Below are 22,969 nucleotides of genomic sequence, written 5' to 3' on the forward strand. Positions count from 1 at the left end.
GATACTCTATCAGTTTGTTTTTTGCTTTCTTTAAATACATGTTTGGAGCAAGTCTATGAAGTTCAAAGTAAATTTATTATCAAGGTACATATATTACTATATGCAACCCTGAGATTTGTTTTCTTGTGGGCATACAAAGTAAATCTAAGAAACACAAGAGAATCAATGAAAGCCCACACCCAACAGCACAAACAACCAATGTGCAATGGACAACAAACACTGCAAATATAAATGAGGGAGGGGAGAAAAGCAATAAATTCTGAGAACATGAGATGAAAGTGAGTCCATAGGTTGTGGGAACAGTTCAGTGATGGGACGAGTGAAGTTGAGTGATGCTATCCAATTTGGTTTAAGAGCCTGATGGTTGATGACTGTTCCTGAACCTGGTGGTGTGGATCCTTGATGACGGATGCTGATTTCCCATGATAATACTCCATGTTACAAGTTCTGGGCCCAAAATGCCCTGGATTTAGTAAGACCACCAGTGTGATAGAGATGGTTACAGTGGAGTCTGGGATATTGAATCTGTGAAGATGCATGTATTAGGCTGGTAGCTGGGTCATTCCTTGAGACTGCTCTTCCAATTTTAACACACATGTCCATATAAGGATTTTACATGGTTTAAAAGATTGGGAGTGCCTTATTCATCATATCTATTTCTGAGGTTGTTGCTAGGTAGCTTGTCTATTTTTGCTCTTAGAACACAGAACCATATAGGCCCTTTGGTCCACAATGTTGTGCCAACCTTAGTCTAATCCAAGATTAAATTAACATTCCTTCCCACATAACTCTCCATTTTCATTCATGTATGTGCTTTTCTAAGAGTCTTTTAAATGCCCCTAATGCATCTGCCTCTACCACCACTCCTGATGTGTCCCATGCACTTACCATGCTTAATGTGTAAAACTAAAACCTACCCCTGACATTCCCCCTATACTTTCCTACAATTACCTTAAAGATATGTCCTCTTCTATTAAATATTGCTGCGCTGGGAAAAAATGCACTGGCTGTACACTATATCTATAGCTCTTATTATCTTATACACTTCTAAATCACCTCTCATCGCCTTTCACTCCAAAGAGAAAAGCCGTAACTTGTGGTAGCAGTGTTCTAGACCAATCGATCACAACACAAAACTCCGACATACGGAAGAAAGATGGAAAATTTTTCTTCCTAAAGGCCATTAGTAAGTCAGATCATTTTTTTTTACATCTTTACAAATATGAATTGCCATCTCTTGAATGTGTGGAAAGAGCTAGACCAGGAGCTAGGGGTTCCAAATCTGGGGTCCATGGACGACTCAGTTAATGTTAGGGGTCCATGGCATAAAAAAGGTTGGGAACCCCTGAGCTAGTTATACAGTAGCTTCAGTCTGCTTATTGGCTTCCCTCTGTCATGGGATCACGAAACAGATTACCTAGTCATTACCTTGTTGATGCTTGATGTAGCTTGCAATGCAGTAGGAAAGTAACTATATTTCAAAATCCCTTCATTAACTATTAAGCAGTTTTGGACTCACTGAGTGTGTGAAAGGAGGTATTACCTTAAGTTTCTGAAACATACAGTTAACTATTCAAAATTAAGTGGTTAGAAAGAACACCTTAATTGATTTAAATTGTGCTCTGATGCCCTTTGTATCAATCAAGTTGAGATTATGGAGACAAATTAGAATAGCAGTTAACATAATGGTATTACAAAGCCAGTACCTGGGTTCAGCTCTGCTGCTGTCTGTAAGGAGTTTGTACATTCTCCCCATGCCCACATTCCCAGGATGTACGGGTTAATAAGTTAATTGGTCACACTGGTGTAATTGGGTGGCATGGGCTCACTGGGCTGGAAGGGCCTGTTACTGTGCTGTATTATTGGGTGGCACAGAATCGTTGGGCTGGAAAGTTGTCAGGTTTAGGATTCCTTTCCTTACCAGTCTTGACCAGTTCTCTAGGAGGGAAAATGAACAAACCGCTGGATCTGTAGTAGATTAGAAAGGATGATTCCCTTATTTAGTTATTTTATAGGAATAAATTAAAATGAGATATTAACATCAAAACTGGCAAAAACATTGTTAGAGTCTTTGAAGCATGTTTTTATTCTTAATTGAAATCAAACTAAGCAGGATGTAGAGATAAAGCATTCTTTCAATATAGTAGAATTTTTCAGATATTTTAAACAACTTATTATTAGCATTTAACAGGGTGATTTATTTTTATATATGATACCACTGCAATGTGCTACAGCTAATCACACAATGTTCCTAAAATTGAAACAGAATGGTTCTCCTTGAGAAAGGAACAATTGGATAATACACATTTAACTACCTTGGAAATTACAATTAGAAACCCCATTATGATTCATTCAAATGTTCTACTTTGTGTTGTAAGTTCATATCTTAGCTGATGGTATATGGATAAAAGTAACAGCTTTAACCATGCTGCATTCATCAGCAAATAAGTCCTATTTCACCTACATTTTACCTAAAATTATATTTTAGTCGTGATTGAAAATTTTAAGATTGTTTTTGCCTTCTTTTTAATACACCCTCAATCTCTAGTTCTAGTCATTCCCAGTTTATACAGTTGGTTCCTCTCTCATCTTGTGTGAGTATATATGATTACTATATCTTGTTTCTGTTTTCACCTCCTATTTAAATACCTTTACACTGATACTTTTCATTACTAGTATAAAACTTCCATAAAAAATTCCCACTTTCTCTTTATTGGGTCAGTGGAATTAATTTTCCTTAAAATTAGTGTCCTGTAGATACTATTAAGTTCTATAATGAAATATTTATGTAAAACTTTGAAATATAGATTTTCTTCATCATTTCTGACCACAGATAATTAAACTCCTGATTTTCCTATCACAGTAATTGGAAAAAAGTAAAACATATGCTTAATTTATGCTTATTGGAACAACTTGCACTAATTCCTCTGCATCAGAAGAATATACCATCTTTAGGGGGAAAAAAACAAGAGGCTTAATATGGTGGCATCCATTAGTCTCGCGAGACCATGGATTTGCTTTTGTGTGGAAGACTGGCAGCAAGTTGTCCAAGGGAAGGGCAAGGGCCGATACAGCTTGGCACCAGTGTCGTCGCAGGAGTTGCCAGAACGAGGTTGAAGACAACGTCGGACTGCCTTAGGGACTCCAGCTCCGGATTTGTCCTCGGGGTTTACTTTCAAAGCCTTTCCCATGAGTGGGTATGGCCGCAAGGCAGCGGAGGTTTGAGTTTTCCCTCCTAGATGGACTGCCTTCCCAGGCTAACGAGCTCCATCTACCCGAAAGAGGCTTAATAAGACCCTTAGCTTCTAAAAGAAACAATGTCCTGCTTCCTAGTATATTACCATGCATCTCAATTATCCTGGGAATGAAAGGGTTAATGTATGAAGAGTACTTGCTGGCTCTGGATCTGTACTCACTGGAGTTTAGAAGAAGTGGGGGTGTGGAATTTCATTGAAACCTAACAAGTCTTGAAAGGCCTGGACAGAGTGGATGTGGAGAGGATGTTTCCTCCAGTGCAGGACTCCAGGAGCAAAGGGCACAGTCTCAGAACATAAGGACATCCCTGTGGAACATAGATGAAGAGCAATTTCTTTAGCCAGCGCGTGGGGGTGAATCTGAGAAATTCATTGCCACAGATGGCTGTGGAGGCCAAGTCATTTGGTACATTTAAAGTGGAGGTTGATAAGTTCTTGATTACTAAGGGTGTCAAAGGTCACAGGGAGAAGGCAGGAGAATGGAATGGAGAGTGATAATAAATCAGCTGTGATGGAAAGGTGGTGCTGACTCAATCAGATGAATGGCCTAATTCTGCTCCAATGTCTTCTGTCAACTCTCCTCTCTGAAAAGGCACTTCAATGTCACTTGATACTACTTACACTGCCAGGTGACTCAGGGTGGTTTTTTTTCATCCTCAGTGTGAGTAAGATTGTGAATAACTTCTATGCATTGTCTTATTTTTTATAAGCATGTTGCCTATATAGTAATAATTATTTCTCTTTGCAAACCTATAAAACTTTTAAAAGTCCCTTAGATGTTCTCATGACATCATACTGGATTACTGTGAATAGTATATGTTTGAAGAAAGTTATTTTATCATTATTTGCTGAATCCAAGTTGTTCATGCTTTGGCTAGCATCTGGCCTTGTACCAAAATAACTTAGTGGAAATTACTGTTTGTTGCGTCTGACCTATTTTGCCTTACTTTATTGACTTACAAATGTTTTAATCTGCCAAGACACTTTCTTTTTCTCCTGTTGTCATTATTCCTTCGATTTACATTTCAGCAACTGAGTTGTAGTAAATGTGAATTAGATTTACTTTGGTAACTCCCCTCTGGCACGTGCTCTTTAGTCGGTTCCCTGCAAACCTAATGAGAGTAACACAGTTCTGGTTTCTGAAATGTGAAAATAGCACACAGTATTTTAACAGATTTTCAAGTTTTGTGAATGTTTTTGTACATATGCATGAGGGGGAGTCAAATCCCTAAAGACAAATTAATCAATACTTTTTATCTGTTTAAATCTCAACTACTCGATATTTTATTGAAACCTGCCAGCCCTACAGCTCTTGAGAGCATGACAGCTTTTCTTCCTCTACCAAAACTTTATCGCCTGCACAATATTAGTGTTTTTTTTTCCCCATTTGACCCATGATTTCGTGTTCGAGGGAATCACTGGTCCTATTTTAGCTGACCCGCTGTTAAAGTAGATGACAGCACCGGCAAATTTAGTGTCTTTTGTCCCGACGGAAGTTCAGTGTTACCACTTTGCTCGGGCCTCGTGTAACAATCACCTGGCTGCATCGCACTCCAGGTCTGAGTCTGATAGCTCGATGAAGGTACCAGTCTTTGGTGGCAGAACAGGTTTACGGTTTGTAATTTTTCTGCCGTTTTTAAACAAAAGCTCTTTTTATCTATTTACAAGTATTGGAGATAGGGAAATAAACACCACCAGGTCACTCACAGAAAGGCCGCAGGGTCGGCGATTCCCTGGCTTTTCGCCCTCCGTGGGCTGGGCCTAAGCCCCCCCTGTTGCCACAGTAATGAGAGCGGTGCAAGTGCCGGGCCTATCAGATGCGAGTGTACGTCCTGTCAGGACCTGTCTAACCACCGCTCGCGCCGAGTGGATCCACTGATGCTCTCTTTATTTCCCTTTCCCCTTCCAGGATCTCGAAGCGCTTCCCACCTCCCGCTCCCGCTCCCACTCCCCCCTCCCCCGCCGTAACCTCGGAGGAGTATGGGTAGAAAGCGAGGCTTCGCGGAAGCGCCGGCGGATTCCAAGATGGCGGCGGGGTGCTGTGGAGTGAAGAAGCAGAAACTGTCGAGTTGCTCGTCCTCTTCCACCTCGTCCAACAACTCCAACGAGAACCACTGCAAGGAAGTGACCCGCTCCAACGGCTTCAGCGGCTGCCCCGGCGGCAGGAGCATGGTGGTCAACTCGGAGATGTGCTGCTTCTGCTTCGACGTCCTGTATTGCCATCTGTACGGATATCAGCCGCCCCGGAGCCCACGATTCACCAACGACCCATAGTAAGTACCCAAACTCCTGGCACTGCCGGCGCATGGCTCCGGAGCTGCTCCCAATCAAGGCTGCATTGTCTTTCGGCTCTCGGTATTTGCATTAATTTAACAATAAATTCAGTGGAGCTCTGATTTGTTCCCTGTGGTTGATCGGTAACAAGTAGTTAAGTAACGCGATTCATTCTTATTTTCATGAGGGTTTTTTTGTGTATGTGAACTTCACAAACAAAGGAAGCAGCTCTCAGAATCCGTGCATTTTTGCCCAAGTTCGTCAAAACTTGCCATTCGATTCTGAACGTCCTTGCAACTTTTTAATCAATAACCTCGAGTTTAATTTTGACGGGGCACTTTTTTTGTATCCATACAGATTAATTTGTGGGAGATTTTAGTCCGAGTCTTCCAGAAGGGGATGTTACCAAGTGACTTTCATCAGTATTTAAAATGCAGATATTTTTCATTCCTAATTGCTTTCCAAATGAAAGCTTTGCGGAGTGAAGTGAGATCCACAGTTGTCCGGCCAGTGATTTTTCTTTTTGTTTAGTTGCTTTCCCCAAGGAAACTCCGAAACCATTCTGTATTATGGTGTCTATTCCCGTTGAGTAATATCACTTTACAGACTTACAGTTTTAGCTTTTGTCATTGTTACAAATCTGGTTTCAGTAAATAAAGAAAAATTGCAGAAGTAGTTAAAATTGACCAGTGTGGGTTTTAGTTACTTTATTGAACTCCAGCGACGTGTTATCTTTCATTGATCGGTCTTCATAAGCCAAGTTATGTTCTAGGAATTTTTAGAATGGAATATTGATTATGCTGTTTTTTTAAGAAATCGCAAATATTTGTGTTGATCTACGATTTTTTTTAAATTACCCTGTTGTTGAAATCGGGTTGTCTGATTACACTTACAAGAGTAAATGAGCGCAATTTTGACAGATGTTTAGATTTCGTGATGATATTTTGAGATCTACTGAACAAGCCACAACTGAGTTTAAGACAGTTGCTTTGTGCTAAGGACGCAATGTCCTATTGCTCTGGAATGATCTCGATGTTTGAAATGCAGATTGTTATTATCGAATAGATTATATTTTAATGGTATGGAAGAAGTAAAATGAACAGTATTTACAAACTGTTTGCTTTTCCTGCCTATCGTGAAGTTCACAATTGTATTGATAAAGTACCCTAATGTGTAAAAGTGAATGACTTGGCATTCATTTGATGTTCGGGAAGGATATGTGATTTTTCTCTCTCTCAATGATGTGTCATATGCTGGAGCTGAAGATCAGTTACTCGGGTGTTTTTTATGAATAAAGTGTTAAACTACACTTATGTAGAATTCTCTGCCCAATGAAGCAGTGGAGGCTACCTCAGTAAACGTATTTAAGACAAGGTTGGATAGATTTTTGCATAGTGGGGGAATTGAGGATTATGGGGAAAAGACAGGTAGGTGGAGATGAGTCCATGGCGGAGCAGGCTCCACAGACCCCACAGACCAGATGGCCTACACCTTATGTTCTTATTTCTTATGTTTAATTGTTAAATTGCACTTCATGAAATAGTTGATCTTGTTCTAAGAGTGCCAATTTTACTCATGGTCAGAATTAAACATGAATTGAAATTCCTTAAGGACTAAATTATTTCAGTTTCTTTAAATTTTGCTTTTTGCCCAGTGCACAATTTGCTCTGGAGATGTGATCCTAATGTCAATTCCTTACTCTTTTAATTATAAATTGCTTCTAATGCTCACTATAAGTTGAGCTGAGTGTTTATAGACCCCCACATAAACTTGGGTTTCATAAGCAGGAAACTGTAACCAAATTTTAAGGTACATGATGCATACTTTGTGACATGGAACTTCCTTTCCAGGTAAGTTTGAGTCAGCATTATATTTTGAGCAGATTCTTTAAAAAGTGAGCTTTAATTTTCAGTGTTATTGAAACTTGGGTACATGGTAGAGAGTGTCTGGTCCAGGATCAGTTATGGCTGTACAGTTTAAAACTTTTTGCTGCTTATAGTTCAAGGCCAAGAAGGTGACTGTAGGAGGAATGCTTGTTTTGATCTTGAATGGGTGCTACTGCTTTCTAGTGAGGTGCATATTTTCCTTGTGCATGTATAGAATTGGCATATACTGTATGCCAAACATCATAATTCTGTAAAGGTATGGATAAAGTATATAATTAATAATTGCAAACTGAGATCATGATAATAAAACCAGTTCTATTATTGCGAGTATTGAGGGGCAGGGAAAACTTTGCATGCCATCTATAAAGATGATTTTATTACATCTGTACCTTGAGATTAGACGAGAAAAGCAATAACAGAATATAATGCAACTACTACTGAGGAAGTGCAGATAGATAATGTACAAGGTTAGTTGATAGGCGAAGAGTTCATCTTATTGTACAAGAGGTCCATGCAATAGTCTCTTGCAGCAGGATAGAAGCTGTTCTTGAGTTTGATTGTACATAATGGCTGTTGTATCTTCTGCCTGGTAGTAGGGATTGGGGGGGGGTGAAGAATGGCTACTGTGGAAGGGGTCTCTAGTTATTTTGGTTGTTATACCGAGTTAATGAAGTATAGATGGTCCCTGGAGGGGAGACTGTTTTATTTTTGATGGACTCAGTATTGGAAAAAAGTCACAGATTATGTTCAGCAGCATGAATTTGCAGTATTAGAAGAACATGTCAGAAATGTAGTATGTAAACTTGGAAATAACCTTTCAAAGTGTGGGTTGTGAGTAGAATAACTGGAATAGTACAGCTACATATCCAATTACGAGGAATTGTATGTGAAAGGAAGTGGACTAATATTGAAATGATTTTGGTTTTAAAAACTATTTTTACCTATAAGAAAATAAAAGCTGCAATGCAATTCTGAAGTGGAGCAGATAAAATCTCACTTTTTGTCTTTGTTGAACAAAATTAATTTTACAGCAGGAGGCAAGATTATTACTGTGTTTTCAGGCTGGAAGTCTGTGTTAGTACTGTGCCACATATTTAAAGTGGAGGCTAGGGTGTCAAAGGTTATGAGGATAAGGCTGGAGAATAGGGTTGAGAGGGATAGTAAATCAGCTATACTGGAATGTCAGTGCTGATTTGATGGGCTGAATGGCCTAATTCTGCTCCTATATCTTAATGGGATCAGTACTGGATCCACTGTTTGGATGAACTAGGGAAAGGTGTTTCATTAAGCGGTGAAATAATAACAAGGATACTCTAAAAATTACAACAAGGAAGTAAAAGAAAAATGTTTAAAATATGTTCAAACAGGATGCAGAATATCTTGTTTTAAACTATTTTGGAATAGAACCCGACTTTCTGAAAAGTGGAACAGACCATTGGTTGAGAAAGTGCAATGATGTTTTGGGATGGGGTGTGAAGACCACCCAGCTTCAAATTGTCAAAAAGTTTATGGGAATTTGTCAAATGCAATATTTGGAAGTGAATGTAGATGGCCTGGTTGGTACAGTTGTGGATGACACTGAATTTGGTGGTACAATGGACAGTTTAAAAAGTGATTGGCTAATTACATTGAGATCTTGATGAAATGAGCCAATGGGCTGAGGAATGGCTGGTGGAGTTCAGTTCAGAATATGTGGTGTTGTATTTGAATAAGACAAACCTATATGTAACATTAGAACTGGGGTGTTTTGTCACAGTGAATAGTTTCATTTGCTATGCCTCCAATATTTTACTATCCATGCCCATCTGCAGTTAAACCTGCATAGCATTCAGATTTGGTTTATGTGCCAAACAAGTATAAGGCAACTAATTTCTGGCAGCATTGTTTTTCCTTTTACAGAGGTGCTGTCTGACCTGTTGGGTGTTTCTAGCACATTGTTTTATTTGATTTTCAGTATTACAGTTTTTTTTTAAAACTTTGAACAGTGGGGGCTCTTTTCCATAACATTCTGTGATATTGTCAGCTTTGTAAATTATCCTGTTATCAACATCTAGGATACTCCACACATCAGTCATTCCCTTGATTGTGTAGAACTTCAAGGCATATATCATGAGCTTGATGCCTTGATCACCACTTGACTAGAAAAAATGCAGGTGTATTAGCACATTCTCAGTATGTTCCAGGGCAAATTATTGGTGCATTGAGAGTTCAGTATCTGCTATCTATAAGATGCACTGAGGGATAAACATTAGCATGGTGGTTAGTGTAATGGTTTCTAGCACCAATGATCAGAAAACTATGGTTCAGTTCTTGGCACTGTCTGTAAGGAATTTGTCCATTCACCTGTCACCACATGGGCTTCCTTCAGGTGCTCTGGTTTCCTCGCACATTATCAAGATGCATGTGTTAGTAAGGTGTGGGCATGCTATGCTGGTGCTGGAAGTATGGCAACACTTGCAGGCTTCCCCCAGCACATCTCTGACAGTGCTGGTTGTTGAGGCAAACGACATATTTCACTGTATGTTTTGATGTTAGAAATAGAACTAATCTTTTAGTCAGCAACTCGGGAGTTCAATATGGAGCAGGGTAGAACGCCCCAGTCTAGAATTTGTCTGTTTCCTGAAAAGGTTTCCATATTGCTGGGAGAGAGGGGTAAGACCATAAGACATAGCAGAATTAGGCCATTCAGCCTATCAAGTCTGCTTTGCCATTCCATCATGGCTGATCCCGGATCCCACTCAACCCCATACACCTGCCACCTTGCCTGGTGGGAGGGGTAATGTGTGGAAGGTCTTTAATCAGGCACACAATTAGAGATATCAGTTTGAGAATCAACTGTCAGCGATTGTTAGATTGTTGACCACCATTGGGTCTGTTGGTCAGTAGTGTTTTACATAATTGCTTGAGTGGTTTGACATTAATGGGAAATGGCTGTTCCTTGAGGTGTTAGGTGTTTTGAATTGGGCAGCATATTATTAGTAGGACGTGTGCTCAGGAAAGGATCATAATCCTGGGGTGAAAGAAGTTGACTCCACAATGACTTGGTGTCGATTGATATTCTGCAGGTTTGGTTTTGGGTCTGCTACTTTGCACATTGTGCTAATGATCTGGGTGACAGAATTGGCTTCATGGAGATGACACAAAGTTGGATGGAGCTGCAAGTAGTATTAAGGAAGCGGGGAGTCTGCAGGATTTGGACAGGTTGGGAGAATGAACCAAAAATTTTCTAATGGAATATAGAGTAGGTAAGTATATGCTTATGCACTTTGGTAAGAGGAATAATGGCACAATCTATTTTCTAAATGGGGTGAGAATTCAGAAGTTGGAGCTGCACAGAAACTTGCAAATCCGGGTATAAGATTTCCTAAAAGTTAACTTGCAGGTTGAGTCAATAATAAGGAATGCAAGTGCAATATTAGCATTCGTTTTGAGAATATAAAAGCAAGGATGTAATGCTGAGGCTTTAAGGTGTTGGTCAGACCACATTTGGAGTATCATCAGCAGTTTGGAGCCCCATATCTAAGGAAGATGTGCAGGCTTTGGAAAGGGTACAGAGATTTGCAGTCATTCTGGAGATGAAAGGGTTAATGTTTGCACTGAGCTTGTATTTGCTAAAGTTTAGAAGGATGGGGGGTATCTCACTGAAGCTGTCTGGAGAGTATGCTTCCTATATCCGAGAGTCTTGAACCAGAGGGCACACACTCAGAATAAAAAGATGTTACTTTAGAACATGAAGAGGAATTTCCTTCGCCACAGGGAGGTGAATCTGTGGAATTCAATGCCTCAGACAGCCATGGAGGACAATGCACTGGGTATATTTAAAGTGGAGGTTGATAGGTTCTTGGTTAGTCAAGATGTCAAAGATTATGGGGAGAGTGCAGAAGAATGAAGTTGAGAGGAATTATAAATCAGCCGTGATGGAATAGCAGAGCAGACTCGATGAGTTGACTGGCCTAATTCTGCTCCTGTAATCTTAATGCTTTAATGATGAGGCAATAGTGGTGGATGGTGAATGATCTTAGAGAAGTCCTCTATTAAATTCTATCAAAGATGGGCTTTCTGGCCTTGCCAAATCCACAGAAGTATCAGAATAAAAATAGTCAACTTAATGTTCTATACAGCAAGTCCTCAGTTTTCAATGAGATTTAATTTTTCACGCAAATCGCTGTGTAGTCTCCCACCATTTAGATGATATTCTTCCTTTGTATTTTTCTCTGCCGGGTGGTCAATTTCACACTTGCCGTATCACAATCCTTTTGTCTTTGTTTATGTATTTTAACTACTTTATCCCTTTTGTAGCCTCTTTGCACCCTTGTGCCTGCCTAGTAGATTTGATTTTGACCTATATATTCATATAATCAGTAAATTTAGTGACTCTATGTAAGTGTGGGAAGGTTGAGATGCCAGCACTAATTCCTGCTTTGTCTCTTTAGCTGTGGAGGTGAGTGTAGAAAGAGGGAGAGCAAATGCAGTATTTTTATTTAAACCAGGGGTTCCCAACTTGGGGTCCATGGACCCCTTGCTTAATGGTATTGGTCCATGGCATCAAAAAGATTGGGAACCCCTGATTTAAACCTTACCTGATGCTAGTGACTTTGGTTTTATTTTTCCATTGTTTCAACTACCACACCTGCAGATTTGGAACCTGGCTCCAACAATATGTTCTATACCTCCTCTCTGGTTACCATAACTTTTACAACTTCTAATTCCTGATTTGCAACTATTTTTCACCTGTTACTCTTACTTTTTAGTATTTTCCATGGTCTTAACCTGTTTAAAACATCTGTCATCTCCTTGTTTTCCATTATTAATTCCCTAGACTGTCTTTGCCAAAGGACCAATGCTCCAACTTTTTTTTTAGCAACCATCTAGTTACCTTTTGAAATAGCTTGTGGATTCTGCTTTGCATTGTAGTCATATTTCTCCTAATTCCAATATATGGTACAGTATTTAGTTTTTATATTCTATCTAGCTCAGTTGAATTGAACAGTAATGTTCCCAGAATAATAGGTTATATTGAAACGTGCTAAACTTGTCTCACCATGTGAGCCTTCATGATAGATATTTTAATTAACCACTGGAAAAGGTATCACTGTATAGGTGGAAAACTTTTGCAAGCTTGTTTCAAGAGTTGACTATAATAGGAATTGACGGTTTTGATTGTTTACAAGAAAATATCTCTCAATTCGTAAGCTTTGGACTGTGATTGGACAACTGCAAATGAGGTTCATAATTGCAACCAAATCTTGAATTTCTAAAGTGCTTATTTACTTGAGGTGTTGATGTAGATTTTCACAAATCATTAGAAGTATACTGAGAGTTGCAGCCCTAATAACTAAAAGAAGTTGTTTAAATCTGAAGTTGTTTAACTATTAAAATACACATTGGAATTAAATCATTGGATGTTTGACTATTATTGCCATGAAAGAGGTGGTCCGTTTCCATACACCAATTTGATTGTTATGAATTTTTCGCTAACCCCAAAATCTGGATTATATGCTGTAGAACTATTGAATAGCAATGTGTATACAAATTGTCATCTCAGGTTCTTGCTTAGTCATGCTTGTATTTATAAGGCAATCATATGAAATCAGCAAAAGCAACTTGCATGATTTTGAATTTCATATTGGTCACCAAATTACAGGAAGGATATTAATATGTTTGAAAGAGTGCAGAGAAGGTTTTGAAGGACATTGCCAGGACTTGAGAAACTGAGTTACAGAGAAAGGTTGAATAGGTTAGGCCTTTATTCCCTGGAGCGTAGAAGAATGAGGGGAGATTTGAGAGAGGTATATAAAATTATGATGGGTATAGATAGAGTGAATGCAAGCAGGCTTTTTCCACTGAGGCTGGGGGAGGGAAAAAACAGAGGACATGGGTTAAGGGTGAAGGGGGAAAAGTTTAAAGGGAACATTAGGGGGGGGGATTCTTCATACAGAGAATAATGGGAGTGTGGAATGAGCTGCCAGATGAAGTGGTAAATGCAGGCTCACTTTTAACATTTAAGAAAAACTTGGACAGGTACATGGATGAGAGGTGTATGGAGGGATATGGTCCAGGTGCAGATCAGTGGGACTAGGCAGAAAAATGGTTCGGCACAGCCAAGAAGGGCCAAAAGGTCTGTTTCTGTGCTGTAATGTTCTATGGTTCTATATCACGTCTAATGTAAATCTGTTGTGATCTTCTCCATTCCTTTCTTTAAAAGATGTTTAAATCTCGCCTTGCCACAAATCGCATTAATGGCCTTTAGTTTCTACTAATTGTGTCCCCTTGAAGAGTTCTGAAATGCTATTAAAAATTCTACACAAATCCACAACAGGAATTAAAGGATTTTTAAAAATCTTTTGTTGATAAAACTGATGAGCATAATAAAGATTCTGCATAATTTTAAGTTTTCACTGCTTTAAAAGCTGGTGATCTAGACATGTTGATCTAAAATGTTTATGATAAGCTATCTTTGAATATAGGCAATCCTGGAGTGGTGGAAGAGTTTCGATCCTGAGAATTGTACAGAATCAATTTTTCCATAAGATCCCAGAAATGCCTGTTTTCTCCAGCTACTCCATCCTACTGCTTTCCATACGCTTGCTATAATTTTATTTCAGTGAATAATCACCATATTAAAACTATTGGAGAAAATGTATATACTTTAGTGACTATCCAATCATTAAAATACTATGGGGGTTTATTATTATTGTTATTATTAGCTTGAAGTATTGGAGAATTTGTGTCAAGTCTTATTTCTGTAACTCAACCTGGGAACCCCTGTAATGTGGAATTAATTACTTGACCATCTTACCTTTCTAAAATGCATCAAGAAATGTTCTCAATTTTAAATAAATTCCAAAACGCTTTTGTATAGTTCCTGGCAAATTTTTTTTTGGCTATGATCAAAATGAGTATGAATGGACATTTGAATGGGAATAATTTGCTCTGCCTAATAACCAAAATGTGCAGAAAAGTATAAACTGTTAGACCTACAGATGATAGCTCAGTATACTTGTCAAAATAGTTAGATTTGCTTTCTAAAGCTTACATTTTGTGTATTGGACCAAAGGGGCATTTATCTGTGTTGTGTTGCCCTATGACATGTATTTGTGAGTTGAGGGATTTTTTTAACGTGATACCAAAATATGTAGAATTGTAGTTCAAATTTGTTTTAACTGAAGTAGTTTTTCATCTCCCCACTATCACCTTAGAAAAAAAGAATTGATTGTAGTGATAAGATGGATATAGATAGTAATTTGTCAGAGGGAAAATGGGAAATTGCAATAATGTTAATAGTAATGGTGTCAGAGTTCATATTTATCACATGTACATTGAAACATCCGGTGAACTGTATCATTTGTGCTATCAACCAACACACCCAAGGGTGCGCTAGGGGCAGCCTGCAATTGTCGCCACAGATTCTGGTGCCAATATAGCATGCCCACAATATTCAGCACAAGAATAACACAAGCAGCAGCAGCAACAGCAAAGCAAGCAATACACACAAAGTAGGGTCTCGGCCTGAAACGTTGACTGTTTATTCATTTCGGTAGATGCTGCCTAACTTGCTGAGCTCCTCCAGTATCTTCTATATTTCCAGCATCTGCAGAATCTCTTGTGTTTATGAACAGCAGAACAAGCCCCTTCACACTTTTTTTTTATTTTTATATATATATATTATAGTATAATGCATTTGACAGGCCAACAGGGCCAACAGATGGCATAAATTAGCTCAAATTTTAGGCATCTAACCTCTTAGCTAGCTTTTTCATTAACCAGCTTTTAAAGCAGCGAAAACTTAAAACTGCAGAATCTTTGTTATGCCTGTCAGTTTTATCAACAAAGATTAAAAAAAGATATCTATTAATGCTTATTTTGGATTTGTTAAGAATTATTAATAGCATTTCAGAACTCCAAGTGGACACAATTAGTAGAAACCAAAGACCAGTTTTAAACATTTTTTTAAAGAAAGTAATGAAGAAGATCACAATAAATTTGCATTAGGCTCTATGTGAAATTCAAACTCGTGCAAGTTGCTTTTGCTGATTTCATGTGATTGCCTTATAAATACAAGCATGACTGAGCAAGAACCTGAGATGACAATTTGTATTCAATAGTTCTACAGCATGTAATCCAGATTTTGGGGTTAGTGAAAAAATCATAACAATCAAATTGGCGTAAGGAAACAGACCTTTTCTTTAATGGAAAGGCATTTTTGGCTTAATTTCAACAGACCAAATCTAAGTGCTTCCCTGATCTTTTGTTTTCTGACATGTCTGCAAATGAAGTATAATTTTGTCATGCTGATTTTAAGCTTACCATTGAAAACATTGCATGTGTCCTCAGAGCTATACTTGTTTGTCACAAACATGAGACACATAGCTATCCTCAGCTGATTGAGTTTGGTGCTTTTATAAATATAGAAGATTACTTGAATAGTTTTCTTGAATATAATGACCAAATATAGTGGATAATACCAATGAAGTTATGTAAATGCTAACTGGCAGGATTGGGTGATTTACGGTGAGTTTACTCTGGATAACCACCATGGGGTGTTTATTAATGCTGCCTTTAGTTATTCTAGTTAATGCATTGTTATCCAAAAATCTGTTGCATTTTGCTTTAGATTAATCTATATTGTGGAAAAATTCTGTTTATCTGTGCCATGAATTTTGGGACACTTTGAGGGGGAAAAAATAGCAAAAGCCCTGGATTCTGATGTGTGTGGCATACAAACTCCACACTAAACAGATTTATGTGTGTGTTTTTTTTTCACTGGAACTGGTGATCACTGTGCCATTTTGGCACAGTGCATGCCAAGAATCTGGAATCTATATTAGCGAAGTGATAAATTGAGTTGAAATTCTCTGTACTGTACGACAGTGCATAAATACAAACCAGAAGGTGTGTGTTAGATTAATTCTTTGCCTGCAAAGAGTTTTTCTTAGTTTTTAAATCTTGTATTATGGAATTAGCATTCCTACCAAACTAAATCATCAGTGGCAAGTTTTCAGTGATTAAGATTGAGCTTGTTATTTTTAAAAAAAAAAACTTTACAGTGGATTCCAATTAATTGGGATACATTGGGACCAATATATCGTGGTCCAATTAAGCAGCTGCCCCTATAAGTGCAAGTCTCGTGAAAATAGTTAAAATGGTATTTTTTTTAAAAGACAAACTATTATATAACTGAGTAACATTATGTATTTAAATGAAATAGAGAAAATTAGAACATTACCAATACCACTACCATACTATAAAACTATTAGTTTTTAATAGTTATCAATGGAAGAATTCATCCAGTGTGCACTGCCATCTACTTTTGACTGTAAATGAACAATATCAGCACAGACACCTAATTCAGGTAATTGACTGACTTCATACAATACTTTCGATGATTGCATCCTCCAAATCTTCATTTTCACTGTAGCATTCAAGATTGTCATTACCTTCATGATGCTGAGATACATTATAGGATGCACTGGGACACATCAGTGATGTAACCTGGGAGTTGTTTGTATTTCATAACTTGCTGAAGTGGTGAAATTTCATTTTCACTCCTGGCCATTTCTGGCATCTCAAAGCTGAATGCTTGAAACTGCAGTGAGCAAAACAGTTCTGAATTGTCTACTACTTATTCCTCACCACCTACCAGTAACACAAATAACTGTTTTGAATGCAAGCACACACACATTCTATTTTAAAAATTGTTGACTGTAAGCATGGCCCATGCAAGTGCCTTATGTAATGCGACTTGAAGTGCCCAAAATGACGAGCAGGTGCTAAATTTTAATTTCTTTTTAAACTCCTGGTTATTTTCTTAGAACCAGTTTGCGAATGGAGAATTGAATTTGGACAAATACCAAATTTATAAATGCAAAGCAGGGAAAATATTACTATTTCTTAAGAATAAAGCTTTGTAACAATACTAAATCTATATATTTGTTAAATTGCTAACTTGATTTTTGGAGCATGCCTATTAGATTACATCTTGAATCAAATAATTTCAAGTTAATGTTTAATAATTGAATCACAATTATACTAACTTTTATAGCTTGCTGACTACCTTTTTAGGTGAGCAAGTTTTTTTTAATCTGAGTTGTTCTTGAGGTATATCTCTATCATTCTTTTTAATGTTCCAGTGAAGTTTGAGGGCTTTTTGGGGAATGATTTGTGTATTAACTCTTGACAGTTTTGTTCTTCATTTTTGAAGAACTGTGGATCACCCTTTAGTTCAGTATGTCAGAATTGTTGCTTAATTCTTTCAACAAGTTATTTCCCAGTCTTACATTAATTTGTTGAGAGACAAAGTGTGATCCAACATCTGTTCAAAAATGAGAGGTAAAAATTGCCAAAACCCAGCAATGCTTTTCACATGGGGGCTTGTAATGAATGCTTTGCATCTTATTAACAATTGAGGACATTACTGTGCACATGTTTGATGAAGAAGGTAAAGTATTTGGAATGAACATTGCAAGAGGGGAAACCTGAAGGCTTTGGCATTTTGGATTTCCAGTAAGGTGGCAGCGTGCTCAGATGCATTGGCCTGCCTGGGTCCAGACAAAGGTGTGATTATTCTTTCTTTTGTCTTTCTTACAAGACACTGCTAGATAAGAAGAACAGCTATCGTAGGCTTACCCCTTGAATAAGTCGCTCGATAACTGGAGTTGAATTTGTTGCACACCATTTTAACACCTGCTTCAGCCATTGAGGGAAGAAGGGTCAGAGGCAGTGCGTGATCCAACAGATGGTATGGGTGATTGTCTTGGATGTTTTTGTTGTGATTGCAAGATCCCGTTAGACATTGATAATGCAGAATACTGCAAGTCCGATTCACTGGTTCATTGGCGAGACCAACTGTGGCTTTGGTAGTCCGTCGTACTTGGGTCTCCGAGTGAAGCAGATGCCAGAGGTGGCTGTGTGCTGCTGGATTCCGGGCTTGGTTGAGGGCTCACCAAGTGTTCGCTTGGTGGAAGACAAGTTAGATAGTGTTCGTCTGTGGTTGCACTAGTGCGGGATGAGGACAGCTGTAGGCTGTTCTTGCAGAAACTTGGCTCCAAGAAGACAACCATGCGCCATCAATCTGCAGGCCATGACACTCGGGGACTTGGGCTTTTTTTTTGCTATTGTAACTATGTGTGCCGTGTGACTTTTGGAACTGTTTTGCACCTGGGCCGCAGAAGAACACAGTTTCGTTTGGCCTATGCACGTGTATGTTGAATAACAATTAAACTTGATCTTTTAGCATGAATAGATGGATGAAATGTGTATTGAGCTCATATGGAAAATAATAGAGGCATTGTCATTCTCCATTTCTCTTAGGATATAGTTGTGATGCTGGAGAACTATTAACACACTTGTTTGAAATGGAAAAGAATAACCACAGTACAGTCCTTGTGGATGTAGTCCTGTCCTATCACAGATGACTCTTTCAGTTTTAGGTGGCACAAATGTAATGTGATAGTCTCAGGATAGATGTGCCAGCTCAGCTGGGCATCCATGAAATGTTGTGGTCCAGCTGCAGCACCAAAAATGTGGCCTGGCATTTTCCTTGCTGTACTATTACCATCAAGCTGGTGGATCAGTCCTTCAATGAGTGCTGAAGGGCTTGCCAGGATTGCATCAGTGAAGCTGCTAGGCAGGGCTACTTCTATGTTACACAGTATGCAATTGTGGACAATCAAGGGATCGAGTTGAATCTCTGTGCTTCTATCATGTATTTTTGTGAATGATGGTGAATAATTGGGTAACAGGAAAGCTTCAAGAACTTAGCAACACAGAAAGCCAGTTTCAGACAATTAAATTTGCACAATGTGTTATGAAGGAATGCTAAGTGCACTGGCTACAGCAAAGGCTGTGGGACCAAATAACATCAGCTTTATTTCTGTAAACCTGCGGAACTAGTTGTGCCTCAAGCTAGGCACTTGCATCTACCCAATGATGTTGGGAATTGCCCAGTTATTTCCTGTTCACAAAAAGCAAAACAAGCCCAATCTAGCTAATTGCCATCTAATCATAAAGTGATGGAAGCTGTTGATTATGGACAGCATAGAATTATTAAAGAAGTACCTGGTTAACAATTTTTTTTTGTTAGAGTTCATTGCTGCATTTGAAGTAGAGAGGATATCTCTTGTTGGGGGGGAGAATTTAGAATGTGGAAACACATTTTTAAACAAAAGTATTGCCCATTTAAAACAGGATATGCAATTTTAAGACGATCATGAGTCTTTGTTTCTGCCCCCTATAAAGGTTCCAAAGTCTTCAAACATTTTTATTACAGGGTATATAGATCTGTGATTACAAGGGAATGAAAATTACTCAGGATAAGTAGGAATGAGGAATTGAGGTTGCAGTAGGTCAGCTGTGTGCTTGAGTTGAATAGTTTTTCTAATTTAACATTTAGCAAGGTTTGACAAGGTTCCACATGCCCTACTGGTCAATAAAATGTCAGCAAATTCCAAAGGAAAGTGTTAAATTGGCTCTAGTGGAAAGTAAAGAGTTCTTAGAACCAGGTCCCATGCATTTTGTTCAGAATTGGTTTGGATGGGGAAGGATCAAGGCATTTGCAGATAATGCAGAAAGTTTATCCATTTCACCTAGTTGAAAAAGGTAGAGAATGGAATATGATCTAGATAAGTGTGAAGTTGTATATTTGAGGTTGTCTGTATTCTAGCTTCATGGAGTAAAGTGATCTGCTTGTGGTTATGATACTGCCTATAATCCGCTTTTCCTTAAAGCTGTAGTAATCTTTAATAGTGGCCTACATAAGAAAAAGAATGAGGGATTTAAAAGTTGAGCCTTTGTTTTAGGCAGGGTAGTAAATTGATTTCTGAACAGCTGCTGATTAGGCATGCAAGTTACTGCTGCTCTAAGCAGCATAATCAGCAGTTTACATTACAACATTTGGATTTTCAGTGATCAGTTTTATTTGTGAAGGCTGCCTGGAGAAACTGGGGGTTTGAATGAGCACAAAAACAATATTTGACCTTCCTTCAAACTATCAGTGTAAAAACAAGGAACCAATTCTGTTAATTGAGCATAAAGTCTGAACTAAAATTAACTTCATCTGCATAACTTCTGGAAAGCAATCCACTGTTCATTGTATTTTCATCAAAAATACCTTGCTTTTTTTAGAAGCTGCTTTAATTCTAAAATTTAAAAAAAAAAGGTTTTAAATAAGCTCTTTGAGCTGAGCCATATTTTTCAGGGAATAATTTGTGACTTAAAATGTTCCTTCTTTCTTTAAATGTCATAGAATTTTCCAATATTTTCTGTTTATATTTTAGATTTTTAGCATTGGTAGGTTCTTATTTTATTGTATTAGGAACTTTTGAATTACAAAGTCCATTTTAACTACTATACAGGTAGAATTGTGCACTTGGAGTAAAATCTGAATTGAAAATTAAGCGAAGTTGAGGAGCTATGACAAATTTTAGTTTCATCTGAAAGTTGGAAAACTTTCACTAGAGCTGAAATTAGGATAATTGCACAGTCTTGGAAAGTATATGTACATATATTACATTAGAACTTCTGTGTATTGAATTTTTAACTTCAAATTACTAGTGATGAAAATCTTGCCCAGGCTGGTGGTGGCTATGGGCCTGTACTCACTGGAGTTCAAAAGAATGGGGGGGGGGTGGTATTCTCATTGAAGCCTATTGAAAAGCGTAGATAGAGTGGATGTGAGGACCATATTTCCTATAGCTGGGAAGGGGTGGGGGTTCTAGGACCAGAGGACACAGCTTCTGAATACAAGGACATCCCTCTGGAAAAGGGATGAGTAATTGCTTTAGACCAGGTGTTCCCAATCTTTTATGCAGTGAAACCCAACCATTAACCAAGGAGTTAGTGCATCCCAGGTTGGTCAGAAGTGGTGAATTTGTGGAATTCTTTGCCACAGATGACTCTGGAGGCCAAGTTATTGGGTATATTTAACGCAGAGGTTGATAAAGTAGCTTCTTGATTAGTATGGGTGTCAAAAATTATAGGAGGAAAGCAGGAGGATGGGGTTTTGAGGGAAAATAAATCAGCCATAATGGAGCAGACTCGGGGGCCCAAACAGCCAAATTCTGCTCTAGTATCTTAAAAGTTTACCAAATTGCAACAGTTCATTGCTATAAATTCAGAATATAATGTATATTTTTAATTGAGTGTTTTGAAAATAAAAAAAATCATGAATACTCAAACATTAGAAGCAGGATGATGCTTTTATTCTTGCCCTGTTGTTCAATTAGATCATATCTGAACTCTTGTCTCAATGGTACTTTCTTGCACCAAGTCCTGGTTCTCTGATTCCCTAGGTATTTAAAAAGGAACACCAATCTGTTTTTAAAATATTTTGGGAGTCTACTACTATTGTCTTCTCGAGTAGAGTATGCTAAAGCTACTCTACTTGCTGGATAAAGACTTAATCTGAATGACCAGGTGCTTATTTTGAGATGGATCCCTGGTTTCAGACACCCCAACCATGGAGACAATTATTCCTGCAACAGGCCCTTCAATGTCTGCAAGAAGTTTGTACTTGTAAGATTAGGAGTTCAGTCAACTTATTCTCTATGCAATCAGCCAGCTCAGAAATCAATCTGATTTCTTTATTACACTACTCCAATCCTTCAGCTGTGTAGATCCAGACCTTTTACACAATATTCTTGCCAGCCTCCTGTATAATTGGGGAGAAATTCTCTACTTTATTACCACCTTCAATGATCTTCCTGCTTAATCTATTTTATCCGAAGCTCTTTTGTAGATCAAATATTTCATGTACTCTGATTTGCCCCCATCTATGCTGCTATTTACTGCCAAAAATACTGTTATATAATTGCCAATGTCCCATCCGTTTATTTTAAATGCCCTGTTAATATAATTTTAACAGATTTCAGCATTTCTCCCTAACTGATGCCAGGTTTGCAATCTATAATTTTAAGTCTTTTGCTGTCTTTCTTTTAAATAGGAATTATTTTTTGCTTCCAGTAAAGTGAAGTGTGATGCATCTGTGGAATCTTTGAAGATGATGACTGGTGTAGCCACACCCTAGTCGCTTCCTTGAAAATTCAAGGATGTAGGTGATTATGTATTGGGGATTAATTACGATTAAGTCCAATTATTTTATCATCTTCCACTTTTTTTTGGCCTATTTTTGCTGGCATTTTAGTCCTCTGACTAGCTGCCTTTTGGTTGAACGCTGGATTCACTTGTATAAATCACTTGGCACAGAAACAGTTTTTATTTTACTTGGTGCTTCCTTGACTTTCATTTTGAAAGAACAGCTCAAACTAATGACGATTAGTTCGTTTCCACAATTACTTAAATGTTTTTTATGCTAGCTTAGTTGAAATTGTGAATTTCATGTTTTCTTTGCAGAATACATAGTCATTTTGAGATTATGTTGATCCATATCTAGATCGAAGGATTAGATTTGCGCAGTCTGGATATGCATAATATGCTAGGATATGATTAATAATATTGCATTGAGCAAATTCAATTGAAGTCTGAGGAAATGGCCAATTGGGATAGATAAGATGATACATTTTTCCTGCTTGACCATAATTATAGAATCTAAACCACATC

The 22,969-nt window shown here is 38.1% G+C and overlaps 1 protein-coding gene across 2 annotated transcripts in view; it reads left to right on the top strand.

Moving 5' to 3' along the window:
- LOC134353103 (nuclear protein AMMECR1-like) overlaps positions 1–22,969 on the top strand; it is a 152,308-nt gene that overhangs the window by 52,179 nt on the left and 77,160 nt on the right. For both annotated transcript variants that reach the window (XM_063061010.1, XM_063061011.1), the window contains one exon: positions 5,164–5,527. In XM_063061010.1, the coding sequence (XP_062917080.1) occupies positions 5,235–5,527 (293 nt within the window). In that variant the 5' untranslated portion in view covers positions 5,164–5,234. The remainder of the gene's footprint in view (positions 1–5,163; positions 5,528–22,969) is intronic.

The sequence above is a fragment of the Mobula hypostoma genome, chromosome 10, assembly GCF_963921235.1.
Source record: "Mobula hypostoma chromosome 10, sMobHyp1.1, whole genome shotgun sequence".
Taxonomy (NCBI): Eukaryota; Metazoa; Chordata; class Chondrichthyes; order Myliobatiformes; family Myliobatidae; genus Mobula; species Mobula hypostoma.